The sequence below is a fragment of the Eptesicus fuscus genome, chromosome 15 (assembly GCF_027574615.1).
Source record: "Eptesicus fuscus isolate TK198812 chromosome 15, DD_ASM_mEF_20220401, whole genome shotgun sequence".
Taxonomy (NCBI): Eukaryota; Metazoa; Chordata; class Mammalia; order Chiroptera; family Vespertilionidae; genus Eptesicus; species Eptesicus fuscus.
Genome location: NC_072487.1, coordinates 36093947 through 36107989, shown reverse-complemented (window position 1 = coordinate 36107989; position 14043 = coordinate 36093947). Strand labels below are relative to the sequence as shown.

Below are 14043 nucleotides of genomic sequence, written 5' to 3'. Positions count from 1 at the left end.
AGCCAGAAGCAAGGATGAGGAGGAAGAAAGGGCTTTCCGTTGAAGGTCACACCTGAGAACCGCTCAGAGCAAGTTCAGGAGCAGCCAGGGGTCTGAAGGTCATCTCCCCAGAGCTTTCTGAAGCTTTGGCACATGGGGGCAGGTGAAGTCAGTGGTGTCAGGAGGCCCCTGCTGATCTAGACTAGACTGGCTGCTCATCCTCATCTATTGAAACGTAAAAAGCTCATTCCTGTCACCGCTCAGATTCCCGTACCATCGGGATCCTCAGGACGAAGGTCTTCTGCAGTACACGAGGAGATTCAGGGAGAGACCCAGGACTTAGCACCAAAGCTCGCGGTTTCTTCTGCACCCAGGTGGACAGACACTTAAAAATCTACTCTGGACCATGTACTCTGGTAAATGTAGGCTTACAACACAGCCCTTGTATGTGGGTAAAGAGGCGTGAATGATGCAGCTGCAACAGCTAATGAGATAATGGCATGTTTAGAAGAAAGGGAAACTCTGTTTTATAGATTCGCAGGACTCATAGAATGTACTCGACGCTCATAATATACCAAGACAAAAATAGATAAACTGTCATCGTTGAGCTGCAAAAATCACTTTAGGCACAAATATCCAAAGCCTAATTTTCCATTCACTGCTTAGATTGAATCAATATAGACTAACTATGTTTACTCTTAAACAAGCACTGCCTTTATCTATGACCCTGAAAGAGAACAAAACATTCTCTCTGGTAGCAAGAAATAGAAAGAACATCAGAAGCTTATAGGAATGTTTTCCATTACTGGAGTCTTATCTCTCTTGGCATACCTGGTGCTGCCTCTCACAGCTGTATTCAATCAGCGCTCGGAGCCAGGAAATGCTCTGTTCGCCTCTTCTTCTCCATAAGAGGGACTCTTCACTGTCACCTTCTTTTTTCAAATAAACACTGAGCAGGCCAGTCCCTGCTCCATACATGTGGTAGAAAAAGGCCAAGCAGTGTTTTCCAGTGACTCCTCGCAGAGGCCCGGATGAGAGGTGTGCCTTTTGTCCATACACCATATGGGAGGCCTCGATGTACATGTAGTAGCCTTGAGAGCAATGCAAAAGCAGGTATTGTTAAAAAGGACACAGATTATATTCTCTTTCTCTTTTGAGTAGTGTTCCTGGAAACAAATTAGAGTAAATGAATGGCTTGACTATAGTACTGATAAAGGATATCATCATTTTGGAGAATATGTATAATCCAAGGAGAATAAATATGCTACAAAATTTAGACCATCGAAATAATTTTTTTCCATTTAATAATTTATACTTCAGTATCATATATGGGAGTTAGTTAATATACTAGTATTATACCACTGATATGGTGATTAACATATCAGAATTTGGTCTACTAAATTCACGGACAACATTGTGGAGCTCCCGGGCATTGGTTTAGGGGAGAGAGCACAGATTTTGCAGTCAGGTAGACCTGGGTTCAAGTCTTCACTCTCATATTATCTCTGCGATCCTGGTCTAATGAATTATGCTCTCTGAACCTATATTCATCATTTCCACAAACACAGATCTGAGCAATCCTATAGGCTATTAAAAGGGTGGGAGGCCTGCCCAATTCGGTCTTATAGATTGTATGCACCGTGCAACACTTTCCCCCAGTACAGTTATCACATGGCACACTGGACCAGTAGAGCCCTGGGATGTGGCCTTCATTGCCACCAGTCATTCCCATGATCTGATTTACAATATGAGGAAAGCTGAAACCGGTTTGGCTCAGTGGATAGAGCGTCGGCCTTCGGACTCAAGGGTCCCAGGTTCGATTCCGGTCAAGGGCATGTACCTTGGTTGCGGGCACATCCCCAGTAGGGGGTGTGCAAGAGGCAGCTGATGGATGTTTCTCTCTCATCGATGTTTCTAACTCTCTATCCCTCTCTCTTCCTCTCTGTAAAAAAATCAATAAAATATATTTAAATAAATAAATAAATAAATAAAATATTAGGAAAAATACTGTCCACGTTTCTGGAGTGCTCACCAGTCACATCCTCATTACTAAAACCAATCGTCAATTTGCGGTCCTTGCCATTCTTATGCCACCAGTAACACTGGACAAAGTAGGTCACGTCCGCCTCCTAGAAGTACTTTCTGACCTTGGCTTGCAGGACACTGTACTCTCCGGGTTTTTCTCCCATTTCACTGGTCACTCCTTTGCTAGTTAACCTTTCCTCTCTGATCTGTGACCTGGGGGTGCTCCAAGGCCCCGTTCTTGAACTTCTCTATTCTCACTCGTTTGATTGCATCTGGTTTCATGGCTTTAAATGTTATATATGTTGTCATTTCTCAAATTTAAATTTCCAAATTCTTTGCTGAAATCCAGACTTGTTTACTCAAACTGCCTGCTGGATATCTTCATGTATTATTGTCAAATAGACATCTCAGCTGAAACATGTTCAAAACTAAACTCCTAACAGCTTTACCTTAAAACCCACTCCAGCCTTTCTAGTTGGCCAGGCCCAAACCTAGGCCTCCTCTCACTCCAGGCTGTCAGAGTTCCTGTCGGCTCTACCTTCAAAATATGCCTAGAATCCAGTCATGGCACTTCAGCAAGGAAAGACACTGTTATTGTTCTTTTCTTTTTTAAAAAATATATTTTATTGATTTTTTTACAGACAGGAAGGGAGAGGGAGAGAGAGTTAGAAACATCGATGAGAGAGAAACATCGATCAGCTGCCTCCTGCACACCCCCTAATGGGGAATGTGCCTGCAACCAAGGTACATGCCCTTGACCGGAATCGAACCTGGGACCCTTGAGTCCACAGGCCGACGCTCTATCCACTGAGCCAAACCAGTTAGGGCTATTGTTCTTTTCTTTATGACTTCCTCACAAAAGCTAGGCTAGATGTAAACAAGTACATATATACATTATCCTAATAGAAGGGTACATTTAATTTAATTCCATGGATAATAAGACCAAAGCATGAAATGACCATGGTTTATCATTTAGCTATGTTGAAGATATCCCATTCTATTCTTTTTCCCCCTTTCTATTCTATACATAAGTTAGTGACACATGGATTGAGATCCTATCTTAATGAATGTTTAACCTAAAAAACATTTTCTCCAAAAAGTAATTTTTAAGGAAATAATGTCTGGCTTTAGGAATCCTAAGTAAAGAATTTTGGCTAAAGATGAAACACTCAATGGGGGTGGGGAGGGGAAGGACCCTTTGAAAAGATGCTATCACTGGGAAAATGGAAAGTAGGGACTACTGGGGCCTGAAACAAAGTTTTTTTTTGTTTGTTTTGTTTTTCCCCCACAATGCAAAGAAAGGAATGCATCTATCAGGAGGAGAGATGACCCAAGAAGTATCTTTTGTCTCGTGATAACAATATGAGTCCCAGCCACAACTGGTCTGAGGTCTTGGAGGAGGGAGGAGAAGCCCTAATCACCTCTAGGATTATCCAATGGAATTCTTTCTTTCATGAGTACAGTGCACTGACCACTTAGCCCCAAATGCATGAAGCATTACTTCACCTCTGGGTCTCAGGTATGTGGCTGAAGCCACAACCTAAGGTTTCCAGTTCCAGAGATCTTTGTGTTTAGTACCATGAAATATGAAAGGGATTTCCTAAGCTGTTTGATCTGTGTAATTGTGCTGCTTTTGGGGGAGGGGGACCATGCAGGGGAAAGTAAGTACAATTGCCTTTCCCGGGCATTGACACCAGCCTGCTTTTCTTGAGTAATAGTGGTCTTTCCAAAAACCCTTCAGGGATATAGTTTCTATTTTAAGCCCATATGCATATTCTGTAAGGCAATACTGATTTAGACCATTCTGGACCAACATCTATTCCTACAAATAACTGTAACCTATTTGTCAGCTGACCAGAATTTGCCCCTCTGATACACAAACCAATTATTTTTCTGAGTCCGAATCTGTTTTTCTTTTTGACTTGCATGTGACACTTCCTTTCCCCAGAAAAGATCAGAGCTGCCTGGAGAGCCAGTCTGCCTCACATGTGCTCGGAAGGCAGAGAAAAGCGCCGTGTGTTGACAAGCTTTGCCACATTACTACTCCAAATGCTGTCCGTCTCAGCAAACAAAAGCTCTGGGTGGAAGCCAGAGAGCCCCAGCGTGGAAACCTCAGACCAGCTCACATGTTCCTGCACGTGAGGGACTCCAGTCTGTGGAAGGGATTACTAACTGGAGAAAACAAATCACTTTCTTTCTGTGGGTCCTTGTTTAACATCCAGGAGGGGTTCCAATGGGTCGATTGGGAGATCAGGGTCCCGTATGTTCTTTGCCCAGCAATTGTGATGTGGAGACACACACCACATTCATAATCCGGAACAGCCACGCAGCTGTTCCTCCAGCCTTGCAGCCCCTGCTCCAGGGCTGGGAGGGAGCGAGGCCATGTGGAATGAACAGCTAGCTGCACTCATCGAGCTGGAAGCGGATTCTAAACGACCCGAGAAAAGAGACATCTTTGGGAAGAACAACAGCTAGATGTGTCTCTAAAATTGCTTTTTATAATCCCATTTATTTATTTTAAATATTTTTTTTTATTTTGAGAGGAAGGAAGAGGGAGAGAGAGAAGCATCAATGATGACATAGAATCACTAACTGGCTGCCTCCTGCATGCCCCACACTGAAGATGGGGCCTGAAACCCAGGCATATGCCCTGACCCCTGAACGGGAATCGAACTGTGACCTTCTGGTTCATAGGTCGACGCTCAACCTCTGAGCCACACCGGCTGGGCTTATCAGACCTTTTAAATGACTTTTAAAGCTTATCATAAATGAGAAGTTATTGTTTAAGGGAAGAAGTTTCAGTTTGGAAAAATGAAAAAGTCTGCAGGTGTAGTATAGTGGTGATGCTTGTACAACTATGTGCATGGATTTAATGCTACTGAACTATTATACACTGAAAGATAATTAAAATGGTAAGTTTTATATTATGCATATTTTATTATGATTTTTTAAAAAGCTTGTCATAGAAGCCTTTTCTGTGTAAGTAGGATATGACATGATCAGAAACTAGTGAGATAAGTCACTGAAAGATTGAAGGACTTGGAGATTTTGATCATCTGGAACTGATCAGATGTTTACAGAATAATTGGGTAGCATCATTACAAGTTTACCAAAATTCTTAAAGAACAAGGACTTGAATTACACTGCTAAAAATTTCTGCTATATAACATGGTAAATATAATATAGTTCTGGTTTTCTTTTGTTCGACAGCACAATTTTATAAGTAAATGTCATTTGCACTTAATGCAACCTTGTTATTTCTATCACACAAGAAGGGAGTGTCCATAGAAATGACTTCTACCTTAGCAGCTTGTTGGAAGAGAATTTAATCGCCAGAAATACAGGAGATGTAGTAAAGCACTAAACAGTGCCAGAAAAGAAATGGATGGTGTCTTTTTCTCAGGAAATTGTGAAGCAAATGATGAATAGCTGTTTTTCTAGGATGTAGTTGAGGGGAGGAGAAAGGGAGGACTCCACTTTTAATCTATTTACTGGTGAACTCAGTGAGCTAGGAAATGTTACATAGAAGTTATTTTCTTACTAACCTGCATAGTTATCTGTTGATTTATGTATTATATTATCTCTTGGTCAGAAAATTTCTGTAAATTCCAGGACAACTAAAGCAATTGTTTAAAAAAAATTCTGACAGCATGCCATCAAATAAATGTTAATAAAATTGCAATAGCCAATAAAAACCTGGGAAATTTGTTAAGACTGGTCTTTATGTCTTATAAAGAAATAGCAACTGTTTCAGAAAACTTGCTGATTCTGCCAGGAGAGAGCCACTCAAGTAGATGGTGGCAGGAAATGGAGAGACAAATCTCGCAGAGTCCATCCCATCTTGATGCAAGTCAAGATCCATCTTTCACAAATGCCTTTATTATTTTATTAAAGAAGGAGCCAAATGATGGGGCTAGAATTTTTCTTTTATTTGGTCTTTGTCATTCTACTAGAATGACTTGTCCTACGCGATGACTTACTTAAGCATTGGAAATGTTTCCCAAAGTTTAGTCATACAAATACCATCTTCAAGATATTATTTTTGGCTGTCCTCATACTACCTACACTATTATCCTACCTAATAATAGAGAAACATGTAAATTGACCGCACCTTCGCTATGCCCACAGCCAATCAGAGTGAGTATGCAAATTAAACTGAAAACATGGCGGCAGCCCCGCCCCCCAGCTGCTCCGGGCCTGTGCGAGTCGGAGAAAGTCAGGTGCCAGTGCCTGAGGCTGGCTGCAGCCACGCCACCTGCCCGGTGATCCCAGGCTGCAGCCAGCCTCAGAAGCCTCACATCTGCCTGCCCAACATCCTGGGGAGACGGAGAAACCGGGCCCCAGCGCCTGAGGCTGGCTGCAGCCCAGGAGATGAAGAAGCCGCCTGCCCCATGATCCCAGGCCACAGCCAGCCGGAGAAGTCACCCCCACTGCATCTGAGGGAAGATGGAGAAGCTGCCCGCCTGCGGTCCAGGCGCCAGCACCTGCAGCTGGCTACAGCCTGGTAGATGGAGAAGCCACCCACCCCGCAGTCCCGGGCACCAGCACCTGCGGCTGGCTGTGGCCTGGGAGACAGAGAAGCCGCCCACCCTGCGGTCCTGGGCGCCAGCACTTGCAGCTGCAGCACAGGCGAAGCCACCTGCCCACCATCCCCTGTGGCTGCAGCCGGCTTGGGTGCCTATAGCTGACCAGAGGGAGGGAAGCCCGGATCCTGGGTGCCTGTGGTCGGCTGGAGGAGGGAATCCTGGATACCAGGTGCGGGCCGAGGCAGAGGTAGTTAGGGGCAATCAAGCCAGCAGGGGAGCAGTTAGGGACAATCAGGCTGGCAGACAGAAGAAGTTAGGGGCAATCAGGCAGGCAGGCGAGCGGTTAGGAGCCAGCAGTTCTGAATTGTGAGAGGGATGTCCAACTGCCGGTTATCCCACGAGGGGTCCCAGATTGGAGAGGGTGCAGGCCAGGCTGAGGGACACCCTCCCCACTGCCCCCTGTGCACGAATTTCGTGCACCGGGCCTCTAGTTCATCTCATAATTTTCTTTAAATAGACTTCATTTTTATTACTTAAATACATTTATTCAAATAGGAAACTTAATAGCATGAAAACAGAAATAAGTTATAAATCCTATATAATAAAAGGATAATATGCAAATCGACTGAACTGTAGAACAACCCGTCACTATGACACGCACTGACCACCAGAGATGATGCGCACTGAACACCAGAGGGCAGATGCTCAATGCAGGAGCTGCCCCCTGGTGGTTGGTGCGCTCCTGCAGGAGGAGTACCGCTCAGCCAGAAGTTCTGAGCTGAGCTCATGACTGGCAAGTGCAGCCACAGTGGCAGGAGCCTCCCCTGCCTCCATAGCAGCACTAAGGAAGTCCGACTGCCGGCTTAGCCCGCTCCTCGCATCAGACATCCCCCAAGGGATCCCGGACTGCGAGAGGGCGCAGGCCGGGCTGAGGGACCCCCCCCTCCCCACCCCCAGTGCATGAATTTCATGCACTGGGCCTCTAGTCATGAAATAATGGTTTTGATGTATTGATTATATATTTTTCTTTTTTTAAAAAATTATTGATTGATTGACTTTGAGAGGGAGAGAGAGAGAGATAGGGAGAGATAGAAATTTGTTGTTCTACTTATTTTTGCATACATTAGTTGATTCTTTTTTGTGCCCTGACTAGGGATCGAACCCATAACCTTGGCATGTCGATACAACCCTCTAACTAACTAAGCTACCTAGCCAGGCCTTCTGTATATTTTTCTTTTACATGGATATTACTATCAATTAAAAATAATGTTTATTCACCTGCCACTTGAGTTACCCAGTGGTAGTTTGGAACACATTAGTTTAAGGTCTACCAAACTATGAAGCCATCTTACTTGTAGTCATAGGCTGTGGTTTTCTATTTATAAAAGCACAAATGACACAGAACAATGAGTCCAAGAAAGTATCCCAGAGATGAACATGCTAGTTTATAAAAGACTTCCAATTATAAAAATAGTAATACCATTCATTTCAATGGAGCTTTTATAGTATCAAGCCTTTTCACAAATATAATCTCAGTTAATCATCAGAGCAACCCTAAGAGATTAGCAGGACATCCATTGTACTCTTTATTTTACATATGAGGAAACCAAAGCTCAGAAAAGGTATGTGAACAAACCCAGGTTGTGCAGGCAGCGAGGGGCAGAGCCAGCTCCCTCTTCATCCGTGGTCTTAACACGAGACGACACCAGGCTACGCCTTAGATTTGGAAAGCTGTATTGCATCTCCAGTTAGTAAGTAGGAAACTATAGCTCCCCTGGAGTTGCTACACATGAGCTTCTGTTGATTTTGGTAGACACACAGTAAACTGTCATATCTAAATGGTGGCTTTTCTGAGTTTCTCCTTTTATTTAAAGGGCCCATATTTGCTGACCATCTAATGCACTTGTCTGTAAAACAGCTTTGAATGCCTCTCCTCTTTTTATTTTCTTCTTGTGTATGTTTTCCAAGTATAAATTGATAGGCTTTAGGGATGGGGAGTGAAAAGGTAAAGTGCATTCTACAATTATAGGTAATGGTCAAGTTAGAATTCTGTTCTCAGCAAAAATACCCTTCAAATGTAGAGAAAAAAATAAAGACATTCCCAGACCAAAAACAAAAAAAAACTGAGAGAATTCATCATTAGCAGATTTGCACCAACCCCCCCTCCCTGCCCCCGCCCAGAATCAACACTAAAACAAAAACTAGATGCAGAAGAAAATTCTTTTGGCAGAAGAAAAACATTTTCTACAAAAGAAAATAATTCAAGAGAGAAACATGGAAATGCAGAAAGGAATAAAGACTAATGCAATGGGGGAAATATGTGAATAAATATAAAAGAATACCAACCCAATAATATTTTCTGGGATTTAAAATATATAGAAATAAAATACAAGACAAATAGTATAGAAACCATTAAAAGAATAAGACTAGTAAAATACTGTATAAAATAAACAGGCAAATAGAGGAGAGATTAGAATACTAAGAAAGTAAATATAAATCCAAATGTTTCAGTAATTACATTAAATGTTTATGATCCAAATACTGCAATTAAAATACAAGATTGTGGGACTGGATACAGTATAAAACTTAACTATTGCCACATACAAGAGCCATACTAAAATAAGTTTACAGAACATTTGAAAGTTAAAGGATAGAGAAAGAAACATAAACACTTAGTAACATAGAGCTGGTGAAGCAATGCTAATATCAGGCAATGTAGACTTTAAAATAAGAAGCATGACAGAGATAAGGGGACATCCTATCTAATAAAAGAGTACTATGCAGATTGTTCATCACTGCAACACACAATATAGCTGCCCCCATGTGGTCAAAGATCCTGCCCCCATGTGGACACAGGATGGCCATCACAAGATGGCCAGCAGGAGAGGGCAGTTGGGGGCACCTGGCCTGCAAGGGAGGGCAGTTGAGAGGGACCAAGCCTGCAAGGGAGGGCAGTTGGATGTGATCAACCCTGCAGGAGAGGGCTGTTAGGGGTGACCAGGCCAGTAGAGGAGGGAAGTTGGGGGCAAACAGGCTGGCAGCAGAGTGGTTAGGGGGTGATCAGGCTGGCAGGCAGAAGCGGTTAGGGGCAATCAGGAAGGCAGGCAGGCAAGCAGTTGGGAGCCAGCAGTCCTGTATTGTGAGAGGGATGTCCGACTACCCGTTTAGGCCTGATCCCAGGGATCGGGCCTAAACGGGTAGTCAGACATCCCTTGAGGGGTCCCAGATTGGAGAGGGTACAGGCTGGGCTGAGGGACAACCCCCCCTCCGTGCACGAATTTCGTGCACCGGGCCTCTAGTTTCATAATAATAAAATGGCTTATTCACCAGAATGTATAAGGATTATAAACTTGCATGTGCCTAAAACATAGGTCCAAAAGTATAGGCATGCATGAATTCATGGAACTAAAAGGAGAAACAAATGTATCCACAGTCATCATGGGAAACTAAAATACCTCTGAACTGAACAAGATTAAAAAAAAATCAGTAAAAATTAGGAGCTAGATTCAATCAACATGTATATAGACCACTCCATCCAACAACAAAGTATACATGATTTTCTAATATACATGAAACATTTACCTAAATGGACTATACGGTGGGTAACAAAGTATCTCACCAAACTGCAAAGGATTGAAATCGTGAAGGGGAGATGGGCTTTCCATCTTTGTTTCAGCTGCTAGAAAGGGTGGAGTCGAACACCCAAGTCTCTTCCCCCGTCTGCCAGTACATTTTCTAACCAACTTCAGTCCTGGCTCCAGCTGAGATCGCCATTTTTTAAGAAAACGTTTGTCATTCCCCCTTTAAACCTACCTCTGATCAAATTACCTCCATGTGCGTACCTTTGTAAGCCCATTTTATCTCCTCTTTGCAGCAAGATACATAAGCCACGTAATAAATGGAAAGAGCCATTTTAAATGCACATGCTGAATGATCTATCCCATGTGCGTTGAATTACGTTTGTAGTACATTCTAGACACAAGACGTAAATTTGCACATCAAAACGCAGTGGCTGCCCGAGAACGCTATCCTAGGTTTCCTCAGGAAACAGCACCCTGTGGCGTAACTCACCTACCCCAGTCGTGTGATCTCCCTTTGGGCCTGTGTAGGAGGTGGGCGTTTCTCCCCGCCTCCTGTGCCAGCTGCTCCGGTTTCTCCTCTCCTGAGTAAATGCACATTCGTCCTGTTCGAAGGTACATTCTCCAGGCGGAGGGGGAAGCTTCTCTGCAAGAAAACAGCAGGAGGCCCTTTCAGTGAATACGTAGGCCCTGGCTCTCCCACGGGCTAGCCCACTCTGCGTGTCTGAGCGTCGCCTGGCCATATGCCATGCTGATGTAGAGGGAGTCCCTTCACCCCAAACTGGCAGCCCACCACCTGTTGCCTCCAGCTAGAGCCTGAACTCCACCATGGGCCCTGCCATCAGAGGCAGAGAACAATAGAGATCCCTATTCAAAACGATGGGGCTACTTTGAGAAGGAGACTTTTTTCTGGATTGTGAATTTATTCATGTGAGTAAGTTTACAAAGCTCTGAACACTGGAGGTATATTGCCTTTATGGAAATGTGGAAAATAATAAAATGCATAATGCAGGAGCTATCTTCAAAATCCAGGATGAGTGAAGGGAGCCCTCGGAACAATTCTGAGTTGCTTTGGATGAGGGGAAGAACGCGGGAGAACTAAATGTGCTTCTACACTCTGGAATCTAGAGGCATCGCTTAATTTGTGTGGAACAGATTATTCCAATTTTTGTGTGCATCACCATTGATACCCGTAATGTGGGGATGTTAATTATCCACCTCATGGGTTAGGAGGATTAAATGAAGTGATGTATGTAAAGTTTTTAGAATATGGGGTTCTCAATACATATTAGCTAAATGAATATTAAAATTTGGTGATTTGCTACTTGAAGCCTTATTTTCTATTTCTAAAAACAAATTTTATGTCTTTAGATGCCATCTTCAATAATTTTATTAATTATCATTATCAGAATGGTGCCACCTCCCAACTTACTGGGGACTTCTCCTTCTACGCACAGATTCTTAGCACATTTCTCTAGTAAATAGGCTGTATTTCATATCTCTCGCATGATAACTGTTTTACTTTATTTTATTTTGCATATGGTAGAAGCTAATGAAGCCTCATTTCCTTCTCTGCAGCATGCGTGTGGAGATTTTTATCTTGTTCTTCTTTGTCTTGTCTTTGCAATGCCCTGCCAAGTCAAGGGACTAAAAACAAATAGTCTTTTAATTAAATAAACATGGAGATTATTCTACAGTGCCAGATTGCTACCATGTTTTGCCTGTTTGTTAAAGAAATGGATACCCCATGATTTAGGATGCAGTGGTAATTAGTAGATACAGACCAGTGATCTGGGTTGAAGCATCCATCCCTTTTCTCATTACACATAATGCTCAACGCATAGCCGCCATCTTTATTTTGTCACTATCGTCAAGGCTTGGCCCATTGTTCTGCTGTCATTGAATTCACTTTGAAAATATTTATGACATTATCACTTTAAAATTACAGAGTGGAACAAAGGTAGGTTTACAGCTGTGAGTATATGAAACACAGAGTTTATTCTTATATTCTTGTTTATTATTTATTGTATTATTCTCCATACAAACAACTGTACCCACTTTCCCCCAACCTTGTATATGTTTAGTATCCTATCTGGAAATAGGATAGGATACACTATGGTGGCGTGAGTAATGGTGAACCATTTATATATGACATTGGAATTACTTCTATTATTTTTTAAAAGTAGAGTGAAGCTCATAATGTTATATTGTGTATAATGCTAAATTATTTGTGTTCTTAAAAAATTTAGTTCTTAAAAAATTTCATCCATATTGCTTGAAAATCTGCATTCCTGTAAGGCAATGATAATACAAATATCAATAGTAACTATAACAGGAGGCATTTGTTTTTAAAGCACCGCTTTGTGCCAGGTCCTATGTTAGAGAATTTTGAGGCATTATCCCCGGTATTCAGGTAGGTATTACTACCTCTCTTACAGATGAGGATACAGGGGACAAAGTCATTTGGACAAAGTCTCACATTGCATTTGAGTCTTCATTTCTAAATCCCACCGCTCTGTAGAAAGGCACTTCTGGAAAGCAAAGCAAAGGATGGACTAGCACAGATTAAATGTATGTTGTATGTTCTTAGAGAAATAAGGAATGTCTTGTATAGGCCAGGGAGACAAAGAGAGCTGAAGAGATGGCCGTCTTACCTGGAGACCGGCAGCTTCCCAATTCTATTGTAATGTCATCCAGGGCTACAAGTCCACAGTCCCAAAAACTTTTGCATAGGCTCATGAAAACCACCTGCAATTCATAAAAATAAGTCTATGAATTCTGTTAACTAAAAATGAGAAACTCTTAGCACAACAGGTGCACAAAAACAAACAGCAGACACCTCTTCACTGGACATATGAACAACAGACCACAGTGGTATGAGTAATGGCGAACCATTTATGTATGACATTGGAATTACTTCTATTATTTTTTTTAAGCAGACTGAAGCTCATAATGTTATATTGTATATAATGCTAAATTAGTTTGTGTTCTTAAAGAATTGATGGGGGAAGGTAAGAGATTAACTGTGAGGCAAAGGAAAAACCATCAAGTTTTAAATACTTTCCTCAGATAACCCGCAAAGTGCATGCAGAGTTGATGGTATTCCAAGAATTTTTACAAACATTTCCAGTACAAACACTATTGATTTTTGGGTAATGACTTTCTGGCACTGTGCTTCATTCATATTGTGAACAAAGTCCCAGTGATTTATAATCTGGGGTCTTATGTTCCATTCCCCCACTGCCCCCCAAAAAAGATGTATGTCCCTGGGATGTTTCACTAATAAAAGCCCTAAATGCAGTTATTTTATCAGACCAAACATTTTTTTACTGTTGCATGTGAAGGAAAAAAAATCTATACCATAAATTATTAAATTCATTCTGAGAGAGAGAGAGAGAGAGAGAGAGAGAGAGAGAGAGAGAGAGAGAGAGAAATCTTAGATTTGTTTCCATTAGGCCAATTTTAAAGTCTACTTTTCATATATATAGGATGAGCAAAGAGCACTTTTCAAGTCATTTAGATTCCCACTGTACTGTATTTCATGGTTTACAAAGCTGCTTCGCATGTATAATCTAATGTTTAATTAGCACAAGTTCATTCAATCCACATTCAGTCTCTCAAATACAAATCTTAACTCAAAGACAAAGGGAGATATAACAGAAGCTGAAACCAAAATTATAAATAATGAGAACATTTGGTTTTTTGGCTTATAATATTCAGTGTGTTATATATTAAATTCATCTGTGTTATCAGTAGGATCCCTTTGTTGTTTGATGATCATTGCCATCAGAATATATAATTTATTTAAAAAGAAATTTTTTAAAAGCCATATGACAATTTTCCAGTATGCAAAATATAATGTCTTCAGCCAAGATCTTCAGCATAATTACTAATTGTAAGATGTGTGCAAGTTTACTTGGATTATATTTATATTG

At 41.8% G+C, this 14043-nt stretch overlaps 1 protein-coding gene across 1 annotated transcript in view; it reads right to left on the bottom strand.

Annotated features, from left to right (window-relative positions):
- MAMDC2 (MAM domain containing 2) overlaps positions 1-14043 on the bottom strand; it is a 136021-nt gene that overhangs the window by 5122 nt on the left and 116856 nt on the right. Inside the window, exons 10-12 of the mRNA XM_008142108.3 lie at positions 12763-12856; positions 10602-10754; positions 811-1070 (exon numbers count right to left, since the gene is read on the bottom strand). Of these exons, the coding sequence (XP_008140330.2) occupies positions 811-1070; positions 10602-10754; positions 12763-12856 (507 nt within the window). The remainder of the gene's footprint in view (positions 1-810; positions 1071-10601; positions 10755-12762; positions 12857-14043) is intronic.